Here is a 20,890-nt window from a genome sequence, read left to right as displayed (position 1 = left end):
CCGCACACCAATTATCAGGTGAAAAAGAAAAAAAAAAGAAAAGGTAAAAATGTTTGTTGAGTGATTTATTTAACCAATGCAATCTGTTTTTACTTTTAAATTGAAATTATGTATATATGTATTTTGTTTAAATAATTAACATTATTAATAATGTTCAGGCCAGGCATTCCCAGAGAAATGCACGCGAGCAACGTGCGCACTTGACGTAAGGGTGTGCGTAATGACGTCACGTTGTAGGCTAGCTATGATGGCAACCGCAGGTTGACATCGCTTCAATGTTGAATTGTAGATTATTAAAAAAGTTAGCGGGAAAAATCCGTGGCGTGGTAACCAAGCTGAATTGAAGAGGTTAAGACAGTACACGCTTGAAACACACAACACACACAAAGCGCGCGGTTTTGGTGAAGGGTAAGTTACCGAAGCATTGCACTGTCCAAGTACCCGAGTATGTGTGAGAGGGATAGTGTGTGTGTGTGTGTGTGTGTGCTTGTTACTTGACTTGTGGCGTCGAAGCAGCAGACTCCTATTCCAACCTGTGAGACAGCTGGGAAGAAGAAAGGTGCAAAAAACACTCACCTGAGAGCCAGCTGTCTTCCACATGTTAGCAGAGGTTTTGTACAGTGCGACCTGCTAGCCGCTAGCTAGCCCAAAGTGCTCCTGCAAGCTAATGTTAACAACAGCCAGCTGATGTTTGCTTAACTTATGAATCCTAGTCAACAAGCGCCAACCTCACTAATACTCACTATTTATTATGAGTTCCTTGCAGCTAATGTAACGTCAACAGTTTGATGACATATCCAGGCATCATGTTCCTTGGCACCTCCCTATAAGCATTCCTAGTCCTTTAATTATGAGCTCCCTGTTTTAACTATGTATGTATGTTTGCATGTTTAAGTGGCACTATGCCCGCAGCTACCGTGGATCACAGCCAAAGAATATGTGAGGTTTGGGCCAACAACCTGGAGGAAGAGCTGAAGAGAATAAGACATGTCATTCGGAAGTACAACTACATCGCCATGGTGAGTGATGCTCAGCAGGGCATATGGACAATGCCAGGGGAAACATGACAATTGACTTTGGTTTGTTCTTGATAGGACACAGAGTTTCCAGGCGTGGTAGCCAGACCCATTGGGGAATTCCGAAGCAATGCTGATTATCAGTACCAGTTGATGCGCTGTAATGTGGATTTGCTCAAGATCATCCAGCTGGGCCTCACCTTTATGAACGAACAAGGGGAATATCCTCCGGGAACATCAACTTGGCAGTTCAATTTTAGGTTTAACCTAACGTAAGACACCTTTCCTGTCTCTCTCGCTCTTGGAATGGCATTGAAATACATCCTTATAGCTAAATAATTACTATCCAACTTGTGTCACATTAGCACATAAATAGACTGAGCGATAAAGCGGCAAGCAGTTGTGAGCTAAAGTGCATCAAAATGTAGAGTATATAATCTCTAACCAATCTTCACTTTCCCCATCTTTTACGTAGAGAGGATATGTACGCACAGGACTCGATTGAGCTCCTGACAACTTCAGGGATTCAGTTCAAGAAGCTGGAGGATGAAGGTATCGAAGTGGTATACTTTGCGGAGCTGCTGATGACATCAGGAGTGGTGCTGTGCGACGGGGTCAAATGGCTGTCTTTTCACAGGTATTCATTCACTCTGAATCTTTTGATCCATTTTGTGTGCCGTGATGTTTTATTGGAAATAAACCATACTGCCAGAGATGACTAATTTAGTCAAGTGATGATCATGTGTGATCATTTCCCTTGGCACACCTGATCATCTCTCACTACACGCTCGTTCCGCGGGACATTTTCCAATTTCACATAGTTGGTTATTTACTTCACATGATAATTTGTTTTATTTATGCCAGCGGCATATAGTGACAGACATTATAATTCAGTGCTCTTCCACTAGAAGGCAGAATGTGCAAAATTAACCTGTGTATCCAGTTGTTGCCATGATTTATATTTGATCTTGGTAGCATTATTTATGCTGTGCTATTTTAATTAAATCTCATATGTCCAAAATGTTGTTATACAAATAAGCACCACCCACTCTGCACACGTTACACACACATGCTGTATTCAACCGCAGAACATGAAAATGTGATAAGAGTGAAGCCGCAACGTTTGAAGCTCAAAACAGGAATTATTCCATGTGGGACAATATGGTAGTTAGGTCAGGGGTGTCCAAAATTTGTCCTAGGGGCCATTCCTGGACAGATTTTTGGCCACTGCCCCTAGCGGTTTTGTAGAGAATTACAAGTCACTAGCTGATCCCTAATGTAAACATTTGACAATAAGTACACTGCCAGCATTCACTATCAGCTACAGTTGCCCTACTTCAGTATAACATGGAAAGCAAGACACAATTATAAAGTCCTTAAATGTTAATCAGCAAATTGATTATTCAGCAACTTGGAATTCTGCATGTGAAAGTTGAAGGGACGTACCATAATTGTGTTCACTCTTCCTTGGTGACATGGGGTGGACTGTTTTTCAGCGGCTATGACTTTGGATACCTGATCAAGCTTCTGTCCAACGCCAAACTGCCTGAGGAGGAGGTTGATTTCTTTGAGATTCTTCACTTGTATTTTCCTGTCATTTATGATGTCAAGTACCTCATGAAGAGCTGCAAAAACCTCAAGGTAGGATTATTGACAATTATTCAACACAACTTGACATATTTTGGGGGGGCTCTGCCTTTACCATTGTGTAGATGCAGCGTTTCCCACAGGACTGCTGTGTACCTGCGGTGTTGGATTGTGGGTAAATGACCCCTGAGTGGAGATTTTCTAAAACTCTGACTCTTTGTGTAGATGTGTAAAATGGAACTTTTTGGTTTGTGTCATTAGAAATGTGCAGCGTTATCTCATGTCATCAAAGTGTGTGAAAATGGATGGGATGGTGACAGACTGACACGTATGGTATGTATGATTGTCTTCAGGGTGGGCTGCAGGAAGTTGCCGAACAACTGGAGCTAGAGAGGATCGGACCACAGCATCAGGCGGGCTCGGACTCTTTACTCACAGGCATGGCTTTCTTCAAGATGAGAGAGGTAGGCTCCTTACTGTAATGGGAATGCAGGGGTGTCCAAAGTGCGGACTTGAGGCCATTTGCGGCCTGCAGCTGTTTAATTATTCAAATTGATATTCTATATTAAATATATATATATACAAATAATATAAATATTCTATATTGAATACTACTTTGTGAAAATTCACAGTCAGGTTCACCGCGATAATTTTTTAAACCAAATTTCTGAGGTTAATTGGTTCCAGACCCAACTAATAATTGAACTGAGTAAGATTATTTATTTATAAATTGCATATTTTCGTAGTTAGTGCATCGAAAACCTGCTTACGACCTTCTAAATATGGTTCATAGCGTTATTAGAGCCCTCTAGACATTAAATAACACCCCTATAGTCACATGTAATACAGTTATGACATACAGTATGGCCCTTTTTTAATAAAAACTTTCATTACATATTGCAGTATTTGTTTTACTCTGTATTTGCACAGTGTGTATTTGTGAAATGCATCCAGTGGCATCACTGAAAATCCCCTCTTAAAATATAATACTTTGACTTCTATGTCACTTTAAGCATCAAACACAACAATAGATTTACAATATGAATTTGCAATAGAGTTTGTGTAGTGAATGTGTCCAATGTGTGTATTTATTTGTGCATGGTCTTCTCCATCATGTCTCCACCAGATGTTCTTTGAGGATCATATCGATGATGCTAAGTACTGTGGCCACCTATACGGCCTTGGTTCTGGCTCCGCCTATGTCCAGAACGGAACAGGGAATGCTTATGAAGAAGAAGCCAACAAGCAGCAGTCGTGACATCAAACTCGCACCATCCTGTGTGGCACAGACGCTAAGCTTGGACAACCGGATGATGATGATGATGATCATGATGATGATAAGGATAATGGAGGAAGCGCTTCATTTAGCTGTTTGTCATCGGCTCTGTTCATCTTAAGACAATTGAGTATGATTGTCAGTAGTGAAAAGTACCACAGTTGTCCTCACGCAGGACACAGTTGCACTTGTGTGAGTTTAACCTTTTACTCCGGTAAAGCAGCACAGACATCTGATTGGTTCCGTTCAATTTAACATGCTTGAAAAACAATGGGATTTTAGTTTTCCTGAAATGTTCTGTAGAATTTTTTTGCACTTTAAAGCTCTAACCTGATTTTATATGGAAAGCTGAAAATGTATCTGATGTCTCTTTGTTGCCTTCTCCATGTCCCCATTTTACATTGTGAACCCACCATGTTTATTTAATGTTACCATTACTTTTTGCCACCACACTCAGCCTTAAAACGAAATGCATTCTTTTTAAGTTATAATTTATTCTGCTGGTTATCTGATACGAAAAGATGCCGCTAAGATACTGCACGTTACCATATTGCCTCAAAATGACAAAGGGATTAGTGGGTGTGTTCACATGCACACAGCCGCTGTGATTCTTTGCAATTCTCTGCTCTACTTGTTTTTTTTGTTCTTTGCACCTAAATGCCCCGTGTGTCTGTGACACGAGGGAGCATGCCTGTCACCGAGTGGCCCTGTAGGTTTGGGGGATGTGGTTAGTGAATGGTGTTTAGGCATCTGAAGAAGGTTCCAGTCTTACAACAGGAAACTTCTTCTGGTGCCAAAATGCTGCACTATTGACGCCGCTGAGTGAGAGGGATGCCGCCTAGTGTCTGCCCCAAACCTTTACTATCTAAGCATACAATGCTGAGATTGGATGTTGGATGCACATAAATACAATCACTGACTCTCATATCGCACATGGTGGTGTCAGACATGCCGAATACAATGTTGTGACACCATTTTCATTCATTTAGTTTTAATTGAAGTTGCTTTTGCAGAGTTTTAGTGTTGTAATAAAAGAAAATAACACTTTCTCCCTGGAAAAAAATGGTGTTGCATTTTAACAAGTCTTTCATTTTTGTTCATGCATCGGCCTTTGGATGAGATTGTTTTGTATTTGTTTTGCATTTTCGCTCTAACATGCTGCATAGACGAACCGCATATTCCAAAGGTTTTTAACAAATGCACAGTCATTTGAATATTATTTGCGTGTGCTGAGGTATAGATATTATTCAAGTTCAGTGTCATGTTGATGGCTGACATGTGTGTGGGTTTTTTCCCCATTTTTGCAGCACATCCTTGACACTGTAAAGGAGAATAAGAAATACAACAGTTGTTTTAGATTGTTTTGTAAATAAAGGGGAAATGCTTTTGTATTGAGAAGTATAATTTCACTTATGTCTGAAAGGGTCAAAGTTTATTATTGTAACGTGCAGCACTGAGAGCAATGCAATGACAAACAAGCACTTTGTTTTTATTATTGCGAGACACTATATTGCATCTTGACTCATACACACGCATAGAAAAATATAGCTTGACTGTAACAGTGAGGCCTTTTTGAAACATTCTTCAAATTACATGACTAATAAGAAACTGGACCTGCACTAGGAAGTAGCCAGAGAGAGTACAGCATGAGTGCCTCACCAGAGATTTCACACCAAAAAAAAACATACTTAAATATGAGGCATATTGCAACGAGCCCTTCACGGACATATGGTTACACTACAGATAAACAACTACACAACTCTTGCATTGCATCCTCAGGGTTGTTGGTCGAGGATGATCACACACCTAAAGTCCACAAACAGCAGGGCTTGATGCTGAATACTTTTCAGTGTTTAGATGTCAGTGAAATACCAGTGATGACATCACCAGGACACATTCCACTGAGCAAGCAGCAGCACTGACCTGTTAAGTGATCATAACAAATATCCATGACATACATTTTTACCATATCCTTATTTAGCACACACACAATTCCAACAAACCTTCCTTGGCTATGCCTCATTTTCTATCGTCATCACCGGGTTTTTAGTTCCTACAAAAAACACACAGGTGGAATAAAAAAAAAACAATCAGCTAAAAAGTATTTTAGTGCAGAAAGAACTGTTTTACCATTCTTGTCTACATCTGCTGCAATGTCACTTTCAGTCCAGGAGGAGGTGCTGCTGAGAAGTCGGCTTTGACTCTCCCTCATTGGCTTGGATGGGAAGTGGCGCCCTTCTGCTGTACTGGAGGCAGAAATGTGCATACTTTTTAAATCTTCAAATGCTTAACCATACTCCAGATGGTGAGAGGTTTTGCTGTCTTGTATGATTAATGTGCTTGTTCAATATTTGAAATAAGAAATACTGCAGTACCTCCTGTTTGTAGGGATGTGGCCAGCGGGCGAGGATGGCTGCTCAGGGTCCGTATTCACCAGGCATGTTGGGAACGAGCAACCATCTCCTAAACTGAAGAGTTTGCATGAGAAAGAAAAAGTAACACGCAGATGAGTCACTTCATAATTTCTTGTGTCCAACATTGTAGGTTGATCATAAAAATTCAAACGATATTTGAACTTTTAGATTGTTTAAGATTATGTGAGAAAATGTTAATGCCTAGTGTATGGTGAGGGGTTTTACTGCCTTAAAACATATAAGAATTGGCTACTTCACGGATTTCACTTATGACCCGCAAACGAGGGGACACTGTAGCTGTATTTGTAGTACCGTGAGTGCTCATCATTCCTCAGCTTGATCAACCTCTGCATGTACTTTAGAACGGTTGTGCTACTCAGTTGTTGGTTTAAAATGTATGCCTATTACTTACACTAGTGTTGTTTACAATGAACCGTACTATTCATGCTAGCTGAAATCATAAATTGAAGTTGAATATGACCTATAATTAGTATTTTTTGAGTCTTTTTAATGCCCTCACAAACTGATCCAAAGACCGTACCTGGAGAAAACAGGAAAGGGCCAGTATTTGGCTTCATCGCCAAACACTTGACGGAAGTTCTTACTGGAGCCAAGGCTGAATCCGTTCTTATCTGTGCCGTGACGAAAAACTGGAGCACGAACAGCCTCTGATAGCACAGTCACAAAGGATGATGTTTTAGTTTTATATAACACATGGTTGCAGCTGAATGGGAACATCATGTGTGACTTCTCCTCCTTGGGAACGTCTATAATCTGCTGACACTTCTGAGCTTTTTGTCATGCGATGACACTACAAACTGAAGACAGACAAAGAGAATCCCGACAACACCTACCAAGAGTGGACCTGTTCTTGCAGACGAGCCAGCAGTGATAGATGAAAAGTGAAGCGAGGCTGACGGAGAACATAGAGGCTGAGAAGAAGAGGAACAGGATGTGGAACTTGGCCTGCGTATCTGGAAAGCCGTTCTGTGGGAGAATCAAGCGGTACAAACACAAAAATGCGTAACGACAGAATGGATGCCAGCCTCTGGTCAAGCGTGGACTATCCCATTGACCTGAATATAAGACAGATACATTATTTTACCCACAAAAAGATGGCAAGTTTTTAAATTTTGGTTACAGCGCTGGTTCCAACTAGTTCTAACTCAAAGTCTCATATTCAGGTCAGTGCGGACACGTAGTTGGTGCGTGTTGTCTATTAGGCGTGAGCGCTACAATACTACGCTAACTAATTTGATTAAATGGCTAAATTGTTACCAGGTATTCTCTCAGACGGAAATGGGCTTTACCTCCAGCCTTGTGGAAAAATGTACAGTATAAAAACTGAATTCTTGATGATATTATGCTCTCTAAATGTATATTTTATTGAGATCTGTACTTACCATCCAAAACTTAATGAAGTATTTAAGGTCTGTTGCAGTTATAAAAAGGCAGTAGAGGAGCGAATATGACAAAAACAGCATGAACGACTTATAGTTGGAGAATCCCACACAGTTGTTTACCCTGGGAGAATAAGATGGGACAGCAGGAAGTAAAACTATCACATGAGTGACATGTTGACTTATTAATTATTAAAGGGGACCTATTGTGCTTTTTCCACTTCATAAATGTAGTGAGAATGTTGTATTCTCCTGTTAAACGATGCCAAAGTTTCAGATAATGAGGTTTGCGTATTTGGAAGTGAGCCCTGAAAGAAGTCTGGGATGGCTCAAAACGCTCGGTTTCAAAAGGCGTGGTAAGACTGACCCTTTGTGATGTCACAGAGGAGAAGACTTCCAAAAGACCATAAAATTAGCATAATAGGTCCCCTTCAAATAAATGTATGGAATTTAGTGGGTTTTTTCCACGGTACATACCAGGGACAGTGGTGATCCATCTTCAGGATGCATCTGTAACAAATCAGGATCAGATGTCAGTGTTATTGGATCTTAGTCAGGACATCATGAGCTCTTTTCTCTGTAGGCATGCTACATGCAGAGCGAGAGTCATACTTATCGCAAACTGAACAATGGTGACATCGATCAGGCTTCAGCAGCTGGCAGCGGTCACAGAAACGGATTGCTAAGGAGACACGTACAGTTTAATCACAGCAAAGTCTGCAGTGGCCTGCAAAGATTTGAAGTCATTGTGTAGAAATAAACATGTCTCGTCATCTTTAAAGTGCAGTTTTTGGATGAAATGTCAAGTGGTCGGGATTGACTATATAAAGTTTGCCAATTTTTATTGGTTTCTGAAACAATTATGATTGAATCGTTTGAATTCCTCACACTTTTTTAATTAATTGTATTGCTTGAGGAAGATTTCTGCACAGTATATGCAGTGAATCAGCGTGATTTACACTCTTACCCACTCGCTTATCAACCCAAATGCCCACCTTACTCACGGTGCAATCAATGTAGATGTAGAACATGTGGAAGACACAAAGTAACTGTACCACACCGACTATGGGGGTATTGCAGTAGATGCTTATACAGCAATATATATGCAAAACAATACTATTTCATAGAAATTTTGAAACTGCAAGGCATGTAAGTTACCCAGCATGTCTTTCGGTTTATGAATTTGTATCAAATCTTGTTGTTTTGCGTATCCATATATTAGCATTTATTCCGATACATGCATGTGTTCTACAATGTGTTGTTTTTGGTTGCACCCTGGGGGAGGTAGACTTTTGGGTTGAAAAACTTCTATTGGTTAGTGCCAAAAATATACATTTTTACCAAAGCAGGGGTTTTTCTTAGTTTGTAAACCACCTAAATGTTTATTTTTCTTTCCATCTTTTCTACTGCTTATTGGTCAGGGTCGATGGGAAGCTAGAATCTATCCCAGGTGACTTTGAGTGAAAGACGACTACACCCTGACAAGGCACCAAACACACACTCACAATTAACCGATGAACGAAGAAGGCAGTGGGGGTGGAATGAATACCTCCAGAGTTAGTACGAGTGTAGATGGGCAGCTCCTTGGCTATTCTCCTCAGGATCTCCTGCTGAGACTCTCCTCTGTCTTCACGCTCCAGCAGCTCTTTGTCCGAGTAAGACAGGTGAAACTTTGTAAAACAAGACGCAAAGGAAATACAAAACACAATCTGTCACTTGTCAGTGCTTGTTTGTTTCTCTCTGTACATTTGTTGCAAGTGTTGTGTAGTCTGGCATTGGTAGGGAAATGCAGGGTTGTGTTTCAGCCCAGCAGGCAGTCAGGAATATGCCCTTGCTTTTACGTTTGTCTTTGGACTTTCACTTGTATAGAAATGTTCTATCTTACATCAGGAACAACCGAGGGGGTTCAATATCTTTATCAAGGATTCTAAAACATGGTCACAGGAGGACGGAGAATTGAACCAGCAACCTTTGTTTTAGAGATGAGCTTCACTTTGTAGACATCCTCAATATGTTTGTGTCGTGTGTTCTTACTGTTGCATAGCTGAATTGCTGCATTGTAGACTACTTCCGCTATAGAAGGTACTTAACTTAGGTTGCTGCCCCCGCGACCTGACATCGGATAAGCAGAAGGAGATGGATGGATGGATGGATGGATGGATGGATGGTCCAAATGCAGCACTCAATCACACACTGAGACGACAACCTACCTCTGCACTTCCCACAATGCTTCAGCTCACGTTGTCAATAAAGCAGTGTTGTTGTCTCACTCACCTCCCTCAGCGGGTTCATGGGCTTGGTGAAGATAGTTTGTCCATAAGCCCAGATAAACATGATGAAGATGACGTGGTATACCAGTAAGTATAAGCCTGAAAAGAGCAGGCAAGCACCTGTCAACATTGTGGTTGCAAGTGAATTTTGAAAGGGGTAACTTTTTTTAATGCCTTACTGACATTTATTGAAATAGCAAACTATTACTGTATACGACACTTTCTGCGACTGTGACTAAAAAAGATGACGAGTTAATGTGGTGCAGCACAGCGAATTGGGAATCACTGGTCTAAACAACATTAAAAACAGTTGGGAACATAAATTCTCAATTCACCCACATAAAATCATCCTCTATAAAATAAAGAGCTTCCCAAGTCCAAACAGGACTTTATTTTAGAGTAAGTGTTGAAGTTCCTTTCAAATCAAAAGAAATCATGCTAAAACTATCAATGATGAAATGATAAAACGCCCAGGTAGAGAAGTGTTCCCGATTAAGTATATGAGCGAAGTCATGAAAAATATGTCAGGACGCAGATGAGACAGACTGCTAGAAATGTTTTGGTATGAGTTGTGTCTACAAAGACGTGTCCCGACTGGAATCAATTCAACATCTGACGCTTAGAGATTAAATAATTCTTCTTGATTTCAGACAGTGTTATGAAACACTTACCCTTTTCCCATGTGCTTTCAATTGACACTGCAAAAGGAAAAAGACAAACACACGTATTTGTGATCACAGTCCTGCTTTTGCACGTAGTTTGCTTGAGCAGATTTGTCATGTAATACACACACAAAAACACACACACGTAATTGCTCCACACACTGTAAACAGTGAATCCCCGCACATTCACTAAGCATGGATTATTGGTCACCATATGTGATAACACAGGAAAAATGTACGGCATACATATACCGCCGTTAGAAAACCCACTATTTTTACACGTTTATGTCTTTATGCTTTTTAAACCTCTTGCATTTCACCACTTTTCACCTTTGTAGGATTTCAAGCTATTCACCGGACTTGATCGACTTGGAATTTCAATAAATAACTGAAAAAAATGGGATTTTGTAAAATGTTTTATCGTAAAAATATAACAATAATAATTACTATTATCATCATCATTAAAAAATAGTATATAATAATACAAATATTTTTTAATATACAGTCACATACTTAGAGACTTACTTGTTGTATGTTAATGTCACAACAATAGTTCAGTGAAATAGCTTTGTCATCAATTTCAACAATGTCCACCTTCTGCAAAGAAATGGTCCAAGTGTTGAAAGGCAGATGTTGGTTGCTTTAAAAGAAAGTGGGTCAACCTCAGATTGCTCGAGGTGAATTATATAAACCCGACAATGGGATTAACTGAGCCGCTGAAAGAGAGTGTCAGCTGACGCTACTTCCACACAACTGTCGCTGTGTGTGTCTGCAGAGCACATGATTTAGCAACCGTCTTCTTGTTCTCATCATGCTGCCGCATGTGACTCGAATCCATCACAGCGCCGGCAATTATTCCACTGGATGCAAAATACTTATCTTTTAGATTTAGACTGCTGCGGCCATGTTTAAAGAACTCCATTGTGGCTAGTGAACGGTGTTTATTGCAAGTCACTTTTAGAAGTTGAGTTCATTCCAGGACACTCAGAGGTTCTGTTTGGGTCACAACTGTTTGTTCTGCAGTCACTAATTTGGTGTTTCGAGCGTAATATTCATTGTTCAGTGATGATGCTCTTGTTTGGGAGTTCAGATGCAGTAAATCTTGACACTATGGTGCAGTGATTCCCAAACATTGTGCCACAGCACATTAACTCATTCACTACCAAAGATGTATTTACAGTATGTGAGGCACAAAGAGGTGATGATGCAACTCCACAACAGAAGAGCGCACATTTGGTGCAGTTTTAAGCCAAAAAAATGGCCACAAGGTGGCAGCTGTGCATTTTATAAGACCTCGGCGTGCATCTTTGCCTCGTAAAAGAGTGCGCTGCAGCAGCCAGGAAGTGAAAAGGCTTTTAGCTGTGTTGTGCGAAGGAGGTTTCGCATTGAAGGGAAATTTTAACACATGATTCAGTTGCAAATGTGAAAATTGTAAATAGTTGATGGTGTTTATAGAAAATTAGTCATTTTCATGTCATTATCAAAAATGGCCAGCACGGAGAGGGATGGCGTTTATGAAAGTAGTATTTATTTATTATTTATTTATTTTGTAGTACTTACTCGGCAGACCTTCCGATCTAAACAGGTTGTCTGAATCTCCTCTCACAGACCGTGAATGGAAGCAGGGGTTAGCTTCGTTTAGCACGCTAAGCGGTTGTGTTTGTGAGCGACAAAGCCTCGATGAGTATATTTTCACCACGTTGTGTTTAATGTAAGGAACGTTTTACAATGTTCGATGAGGATTTTTATACAAGACTCCACTGAATTTTAATTTTATTGTCATACATCCCAAAAATATTGTGACATTGCTATCACCCAACCCTAATTTTAAGCTATATGTTACACAGTCTGTAGTAAGTAGACTGTAGTTTTGTCTCAAATCGGGGATGTACAAGAATTTTACTCAAAATGCAATAATATTAAACTGGTATGATAATTTGTGATTTCCCAAATGGCCACATTGATCCACCTGTTGCCATTCATACGATAAATAAATCCTTTTGTGGTGTGTGAGATTTTCTCATGTGAAATATGTGCCTTGGCTTGGGAATCACCGCTATAGTGTATGAAGTAGCCATCCCACAAGTGCATAAAATAAAGCATATAAATCTTAAAGGAGGAGTGCATGTCAAAATGGTGACTGGACATCAATGGTGACACTCTTCACACACTGCATCCACAATATGACACTCATCTGCATGCATCATTTGTACCAAATCCAACGAGAAAACTCCCCTCAGACACATGCACCCCACACACGCACAGTCAGACACCCCTGCACGGCCAGACATGTGTTGTCTTACCCAAACAAAGCTGCACAACATAGGCGTAGTACGACCAAGCCACTATGAGGGCGATGAACAGGACGGGGATCCAGTAGCAAACTCTCTTGCAGCCCCATTTGACATTACGCGAGCCTGACGGTGCCATAGTCTAGGAGCGGATCATAGCCGGCGCGCGTTCACGTGTTTACTCGCCTATGTGTGTGCACGCGCGTCTCGGTGTCTCCCCGAGGACTATCAATGCATCTTCTCTCATCTCAGTGCATCGAGCCCTTCGCCATGTGATGCAGCGGCATGCTCACACGCTACACACTACAACACACCGGTGGCTCCGCCTCCGACGGCCACCCCACCCCTCACCCCCGCTGGTTGCCATGACGGCCGCTGGATGCTGCAAAGCTGGCACATTTTTTTCAACCATGTGGGTTCACTGGGTTCATGTGACTGGCAGACGCCCCGTGGACGCGCACTTCACGTCAGCTGTGGCTTCCGTGGCATTCACACAGGAAGGAACACGAAATGTAAACATTCTCGAGGGTGAGCACGTTTGGGGAAACTTTGTATGGCTTGCAAAGCTTGTTTATAAGCAATGTCTTCTACAGCCACCAAGCGGTTGAAAGGTGTACTACAAGGATTGGCAGAGCAGGAAATGAACGAATGAGTGTTTCTTGCAGGGGTGATAATACACCTTTTTGTGCAATAATATACTGAGGATTCATTCAAAGCTTTTGGTGCAGGGTGCACAGGTACCTCGGAATGAACTTATGAAGAAAGTCATTTTAATTATGAGCCACTCCATTTTTTGCATTCCTACTTTACTCACTCCAATAGTTTCTGTTTTGGGAATAATTGAAAGTCTTCAATGAATTCTGAAAGATCTATAGATCAGCTTTGGAACTGCAGGGAAACATTAAAACCAAATCAAACACCAAATCAAGACAATGTTGCCCTCATGTGGTGGCAAACATGTTCAAGCCCAGAAATGTTGAAGCCCACATTGACGGTTTTTGTGTTTTGTCATGCCGATAAAACTGTCAAATAAAAAAGAATCAACTATAGCAATTAATTGTAAATAATTAATATATTATTTTACAAGTCCAATGCATAGGGAATTATACAAAAGCAACAAACAAAAAATGACGACTTTTTGGTCTTTTTCATATTTATGACGAATATATTTATTTTCTGTCGAAAATTGTTTTTGTTTATGTTATTTTGCGGAAGTGTTCCCGCCCCCACCGGTTGTCACGATACCCAAAAGGAGCGCTCCCTTCCTGCGTGGCCCCACGTGTCTCATAAAGCTCAGCACAAAAACATCACGAGTGTCTGCCACAAATACAGCACATGGTCCTGGCTGGCAGCTGTTTTTGCAAGAGGACACGACCCGAGAACCAACCTCCGAACTCGGTTACACGCCTTACACCTCAGTGGAGCTGGTCACTGTGAGCTTCTCACATACTTGAAGTGTATATGAGCGAAGACGGACAGAAAGCACTGAACTGTGAATTTGAGGGCTTTTGAACTAAACTATATTTCGATAAACTTAGTTTGCTGCATCAACCAAGAAGCATGTCGACAAATCAAGTTAAAAGCTGCCCTATTCCCACCAGGGTGCTTACCCTGAAGGACTGGTCTCAGCTACCCGACTGCTACAGCCAGACTCCCGGGGGTACACTGTTCTCCACCACGCCCGGAGGTAAGAACAGCCGAAACGGGATACGTGTCTCACAAATATGATACAATTATATTCTTAAACATGAACTTAAATCTTCAAAGTACAGTCGCGTGATGGAAAGTTTTGTTTAAAACGTACACATGTTCTCGCGAGATGCTGTCAGAAATCACGTTAGGTCTCGTTTGATTTATAGTGCACGTGCTTTTACTGTTGGTTGCAAATTGTTAGGATTGGTCTGCAAATTCGATAACAAGTACATTCAGGGCAATTATGTCCGATACTAATACTTGGAATTTGCCAATATAGTTGAATGATTTTGTAATTTATGACCATCGTTTGTTGATTCTGATCAGACCAAAACACAAGGAATCTTTTAGACAGACAACATATTTTGAACAATAAACTCCATTGTGAACAATGCAACATTATGCTAATGTAACAACGTCGCAATATCAACAATGTAACATGAATCCAACAAATCGGAGATAATAAACAGTTTTGTGAAAATACACAGAGAAAACCTACAATTGTTAATATGTTGTTATCACTACCATATACAATTTGGATTGATCCACTTTTAGCAAACAAAAATGTGGTAAATGCTATGTAACATTGGAATTACCATTGTACAGTGTCAAAGTGTGCATGTGGTGTTTCAGGCCTTTAAGTAAATGTGTCCTCGCTACCCATCAATGTGTTTTTATACAACGTATGCACAGTAGTCTGCTGTTGTAAACAAGATTTGTCCCTCCAGTGGTGTTAAAAGAGGGCGTTTATTCTGTTGCCAGGATGGCAAAGTGATTGGCTGCATAGAGGCTGAAGAATGTCCTATCTCTGCACACTTTTCTACACTACAATTCAGGGACAGAGAACTTTTATGTACACACGAAGAGGAAGAAATGTTCTGTATTACTCTGTGTACAATTAAAAGAATTAAGAAAATCTAGTGTAATTGTATCGTTTAACAGTATTGTTGTTCACTAACATACATGTATAAGTGTATGTTTCTGCTAATACCCACACATTACACATTACATTCTGTGTGTTACTGAGCCCTGACATACTGTACATCATATGCTACCGATAGAGAAAATGCTATCAGGCTTCTAGATAGTAGACCATATTCCTTATCACTCAACCCCACTGTTCCTTTTGTCAGAGTGCAGTTATTACATAACATGTTTTCCTCTTGTGGACAGACTCATCAGATGTACAGAATGGGTCAAACTCCACTAAAGCATGACACGAGCAGCTGATCATGCCTCGTCTCTGATTATAAATGGCATTTTATGGCTCAGTGTGTTGGAAGTTGGCCCAAGTCCAACTCTTGACACTCTAAAAACATGCTAAGGTCTACAGGTTTTGTGTCAGAACTTTAGTATTACTAGAGAACAAAAGGGAATGAAGTGAAAACTACAGCCAGAAGAACTCTCAAACATGTGGCTTCAATCTTCATGTGTCTTTTTTGAAGAGGGAATACTCTGTGCTCTGAATTCCTAGAAGTCACCCTAAACCCCTCCCCTCTGCACTCTCATACTAACATAAACACGCGCACACACACACACACACCCTGCTTCTATAACATGGTTTCTTCCACTGGGGAATTTGAGTTTTAACTCCTGGAAATGTCAATTTTGGGCCAATACAATCCCTGACTGGACTTCTCTATATTTAATACTAGAAAGTAACATTTACGGGTGGTGGACGGGGGAAAAAAAACAAAAAAAATTATCTTTTCTCTCATTAACACAGGCACCCGCATCATCTATGACAGGAAGTTTCTGTTGGATTGCAGAAACTCTCCACTTGCCCGCACCCCACCGTGCCTCCCCCAGATCCCAGGGGTAACATGCCCAGCAACTCACACTGTGAGCAAACTGCAGGATGTCAAAGAGGAGGTGGAAGAGGAAGAGAAGGACATTGCGGGTAAACAATTTGCAAAATCAACATTTTCCCACAGATAATGCTGCATAACTGCTTGTCGTTGTCGATGAAGAGATGTATTTTCTGGCTTTGTGGTGACCTGTTGTCCCCATGGTTACATATTGTACAAGCGGTGCTACAATGTTGTGCCTTTATTCATGTACTGTATACATTCGCTGTGCCATGCTGAATGTTCGGGCAGGAATCTCAACACGTCATTGCAACGTTTCACTCAAGTTGCCTACAACGTGCGTTCTGATTTGGGGGGGGTAAATTAGTCAAAATAAAGCATATGGAACATACCGATGAATATAGTGACTATACGGAAAACTCTGTTGCTTAATTACACATGTACATCATGTTTTTTGTTTACTTTTGACTTGAGTGCTTCAGGTCTGACCTTGGAAGTTCCAAGGTCCTAATGGTCCAGCAAAGCTGAAGGCAGCAAGTTCATAGGAGGGGCTTTCTTGATCAAATAGACTGACTTGCAAAAATAGCTCCTCACTGAATTTTGCTGTAATTCTGGCAGTGTGACCAAAGGTTTAGGCCCAAGGACAAGTTGAGACAGCAGTTTATCACGGGAAACGGTAACCAAATATTAGTGTGTTCTCTTGTCTGACTAGTCTTTAAGATGAAGCCTCTGCTGTCTCTAGTGTTCATATTTGTGCGCACAGACTGTCCAAGTTCGTGGCTGTGAGGGTCGGACCCTCTCAGTATTTGTCAGTTGAGAATGATTGGTGTGGGCTGTTTGCATGTGTGTGTTCTGTTAAGGTGTGGCTCTTGCAGGCAGGTGCAACATGCTTCTATTGACTGATTTTTTTTTTCTCTGTTTCAGCAGATGACAACCAGTTTGAGATGGACATCTGAGTTTTGCCTCCTATGGAGAGTTGATAAAAAAAACAAAAAAACTCAATGGTCAGTCTTGACCGTAAAGCATTGCAATAAAGCTTTTTGTTCACTTTTTGTTTTTTAAACAAAGGCCATGGAACCAAAAAGAATGAAAGCTGAGAAAAGTAGGGTGTTTTTGACCCTAAAAAGTGTGTTTCGCTTGGACATGGTACCAAATGGTTTAGTTGCTCACTTGAGCAGGATTTGGGGGGGAACCTAATCTTGATTTCACTTTTTTTATCTTTTGTATATATTACAATGTATAATGTAGCTTTTTTTTAAGTTGGTGACTAAAGATCATTACATTAAGATATGTACATCAGCCTTTTCACTGCAGGTTTCCTTTTTTTCCCCACCCCTTGAATACATATAAGACTCAGCAAGTGTCTAATTTCTTTTGAGGGTCAGTGCCTAAAAACTGCCCAGACTGTGTTTGTTTTTATTTTTATTTTTTTTAATGGAGAAAGGGATTAACTGTGAATAATTCCAAATAAAGGCTGGTCAAAGTGTGTCTTGTTTTTGTGTCATTTATTGTATATCATGTATACATGCTTTGAGTGCTGGATTCATAATCATATACATTTACTGATGGTAACTTGTGAAATACGTGAAAAAGAAAGTCATACAACCATAGAAACCTACACACTAAGCAAGGTAATGAGTTGCATAACTGCCTTATGTATACAAAGAACTACAAGGCACTTGGACGGCAGATTAATATGTCTTCTGATTTATAAAAAACAAATGCATGCATGGGGCGTTACTGATCTGTAGATTAGGAAAGGGGCAGGTCTTACGGAATGAGGGCAGCTGCAGCCTAAAGGATGCACAAATTGCAACTATGCAGTTGGAGAGTAGGGTGTGACACAATTTGGAATTTCACTGAGATTAAATGATATCAATCCTGTTGGCCTGTTCAATATAGTTCTATCAAAATAGGCAGCTGGTGCTTGGAATTTTGGACTCTTTTGATGAATACATTAACAGACACCTCAGTACATAGTAAAGAGATCATACAAAGTAATGTTTGTTTGGACGTGATCCTACAGCAAATACTGGAAAACCGCATGATAAGATTTGCTTTAATATCATTTAAGGGTGTGGTTTGTGCAAACCTTTTGTAAAGTGTGCACGCCTGTCGACCTGAAGTGTGTGTGCACATTCGAGTGCAGTCTCAGGTGCCAGGTAAGTGAAACATCTGGATAGAGTCCCTTTAGAATATATTAAGAAAGTGGTTATTTTTTGCATACTTTTGAGAATGAGAAATTGTGTTTTATTCTTCTCGGTGGTAAGTACAAAATATAGTATTACACATCCAAAAAGAGTGCCATTGCAATATAAAAAGGCAGTTAAAAATGAGTAGTATTGCTTATTCATGTACTGTAAGCGTAATCCAAAATAAACTAAAAGCTGACACATGGGTTTTCCAGGAACTTTTTGGAATCCTGATATAACATCCCTCATCTTGTTTGTGGAAAAACCAAGCAGTGAGTTATAGCTCGGCTGCTACACACTCATGACAGTGTTGTTGAGTGAAGTGTTGCCCTTGCATCACTGTAAACAACTTCACCATAAACACTCCCATCTCCAGTTTAAATGAACCAGAGTAAACTTGCTCCGTTGCCCTTTTCCATAGTGAAAATATTCCCCCTTTTTCCTTGCCACCTCCCCCTCTTCCCTTCCCTCCCACTTCAGTTTCTGTGTTGGAAGGTTGCATTGAGAGGGGTTGGTCGACAGGCTCTATTTTTGTCAGCTGCTCCTGTTGAAGGTGGTGGAGGATCATTGCTGGGGTGACAGTGTAAATAGACACTCAAACACACAGCCTGGTCACATCTATCAAAGAGGAGAATTCAGGGTGGGAGAGGCCCGCTGTATGTTTGTCTCATGCAGAAACACATTAACCTACAGTGTGCAACCAGAAGGGTACTTCACCATATGAAATTCAATCAGAGCTTTTCCTGTTTTTGGTCAGTTAAGAGTACCAACATTACAGATATGTACCTAGGGACAAATAAGCTAATTTTGGAGACGTGTCCTGTGGTCTGATAAAGCTAAAGTGGAACAGTGTGGTCATAATAACCAACTGTGAAGTATGGGGGTGGGGCTGTTACACTGGTACGCTTGATAAAGTAGATGGTATCATGAAGAAAGAACATTATGAGGAAATACTGAAGCAACATCTCAAGCCATCAACCAGGAAGTAGAAACCTGGTAGCAAATGGCTCTCCCAAATGGACTATGACCCTAAGAAAAATATGCTTAAAAAGTACACTGTATGGCAGGCACTGCATCATAAGAGTGATTTTACCATTTCACAACACGAAAGTCAAGATATTAGTTACAAGTCTCAGTATGATGCACTTATCCCAACTATCCTGATTAATATGACAGCGTCTGTTACAACTTACTGTTACAACTGTATGCCAGTATGTTGTGATTGACAACTGATGTGATTATTATTTCCTCGTGTGTTGCAGTGCTTGATATTCCTCGCAGCACGTGTAAGATCCGTGTTTTAACAGCTGCTGCCAGACTACATATGGCTTCATGTGTCACCAGTAATAGAAACATTCACTAACATATTTTCCATGGATACATTTAACTGCCTACTGAGCTTGGATTCCATATGTCAAATGTCAACCCTCCTCCTACTAAAGGGTATGTCTTTTATTTATGGTGGATAGTAGGTAGACGTTGATACATTTTTCATGCCAAACTTCTACCTTTGCGGTTTCCTAACTTAGTTTCATATGAATGAAGATTGCTTTTTTAAAATATCTAATATACATAACACATATATTGACATGGTCAAGTCTTTGCTCCGGTATTACATTGCTGATTAGATACCATTTTTCCATGTAGCTACCACAGCCTGTGGTAGCTGTCATGCTGTGCTTGGCCTGTATTCTCCTATAGTCATAGTGCTCATGTAACCTCAACTCATATAGACAACTTTGGCTCATGTTTCACAAACGAGCCTGTGTAGTATACATGCATTCCTGTGCTTGCTTGTTAGTATAATGACAAAGGACTCAAAACGGACAATTTGACATTCAATAAGATCCATAATGCTTGTATTGTAATGCAACTATGCTGCCAAATGAATGGAGACATTTTATCTGCATTACCCATCTGCTACGGTTGCATTGAGGGTAAGCTTTGTACTGGGGCCATGCTGCCATCTGCTGGGAAACAAGTAAAACTACAATATGCTGACAAAGCACGGGATCGACTGCTATGTGAAACCTACTATTACCCATTACCGGTTGTAGTTTGGTAATATTGGCCTACAATTTGTCGGTACACAAGAAACTAAATAAAGCTATTTGCCGCCGCTTAATGATTAACATGAATTAGTCACTTATCCGGGTTATTTGTTGTGGACTTGATGACGTAGCTTTTTTAAATATTGTCAGATGATCAGGAGTCATAGGTCCTATCTCACCGGTCTTCACTGCGGCCTCTGATTGGACAAAGAGGGGCAGTTGGTCGCACGA

The 20,890-nt window shown here is 40.5% G+C and overlaps 3 protein-coding genes across 6 annotated transcripts; 2 read left to right on the top strand and 1 right to left on the bottom strand.

Annotated features, from left to right (window-relative positions):
• The first annotated feature begins 205 nt into the window (after nt 1-205).
• cnot7 (CCR4-NOT transcription complex, subunit 7) lies at nt 206-5,217 on the top strand. 2 transcript variants are annotated; one of them, XM_058063763.2, is made up of 7 exons: nt 206-408; nt 913-1,019; nt 1,095-1,288; nt 1,492-1,653; nt 2,513-2,657; nt 2,957-3,067; nt 3,730-5,217. In XM_058063763.2, the coding sequence occupies exons 2-7, from the start codon at nt 1,017-1,019 to the stop codon at nt 3,859-3,861; spliced, it is 747 nt and encodes a 248-aa protein (XP_057919746.1). In that variant the 5' UTR covers nt 206-408; nt 913-1,016; the 3' UTR covers nt 3,862-5,217. The 2 variants fall into 2 exon arrangements, with proteins under 2 accessions (XP_057919746.1, XP_057919745.1); XM_058063762.2 differs by having other exon boundaries at nt 896-1,019.
• Nucleotides 5,218-5,233: 16 nt separating this feature from the next.
• On the bottom strand, nt 5,234-13,252 carry zdhhc2 (zDHHC palmitoyltransferase 2). Of its 2 annotated transcripts, XM_058063760.2 has the most exons (14): nt 12,929-13,252; nt 10,635-10,661; nt 9,968-10,062; nt 9,243-9,363; nt 8,306-8,375; nt 8,171-8,203; nt 7,697-7,817; nt 7,572-7,610; nt 7,148-7,280; nt 6,835-6,961; nt 6,255-6,347; nt 6,010-6,125; nt 5,883-5,932; nt 5,234-5,802 (listed from the first exon to the last, which is right to left on the bottom strand). In XM_058063760.2, the coding sequence occupies exons 1-13, from the start codon at nt 13,053-13,055 to the stop codon at nt 5,892-5,894; spliced, it is 1,143 nt and encodes a 380-aa protein (XP_057919743.2). In that variant the 5' UTR covers nt 13,056-13,252; the 3' UTR covers nt 5,234-5,802; nt 5,883-5,891. The 2 variants fall into 2 exon arrangements, with proteins under 2 accessions (XP_057919743.2, XP_057919744.1); XM_058063761.2 differs by lacking the exon at nt 7,572-7,610 and having other exon boundaries at nt 5,235-5,802; nt 12,929-13,251.
• A 965-nt stretch (nt 13,253-14,217) lies between these two features.
• On the top strand, nt 14,218-17,608 carry eif4ebp3l (eukaryotic translation initiation factor 4E binding protein 3, like). 2 transcript variants are annotated; one of them, XM_058063235.2, is made up of 3 exons: nt 14,218-14,603; nt 16,335-16,508; nt 17,341-17,608. In XM_058063235.2, the coding sequence occupies exons 1-3, from the start codon at nt 14,477-14,479 to the stop codon at nt 17,370-17,372; spliced, it is 333 nt and encodes a 110-aa protein (XP_057919218.1). In that variant the 5' UTR covers nt 14,218-14,476; the 3' UTR covers nt 17,373-17,608. The 2 variants fall into 2 exon arrangements, with proteins under 2 accessions (XP_057919218.1, XP_057919219.1); XM_058063236.2 differs by having other exon boundaries at nt 14,219-14,603; nt 17,344-17,608.
• Nucleotides 17,609-20,890: the final 3,282 nt, after the last annotated feature.

Source organism: Doryrhamphus excisus, linkage group LG22 (assembly GCF_037039965.1).
Source record: "Doryrhamphus excisus strain RoL-2023G ecotype Guam linkage group LG22, RoL_Dexc_Guam_v1.1, whole genome shotgun sequence".
Taxonomy (NCBI): Eukaryota; Metazoa; Chordata; class Actinopteri; order Syngnathiformes; family Syngnathidae; genus Doryrhamphus; species Doryrhamphus excisus.
Note: the sequence above shows the minus strand (reverse complement) of the source record. Positions and strands in the feature narration are given on the sequence as shown.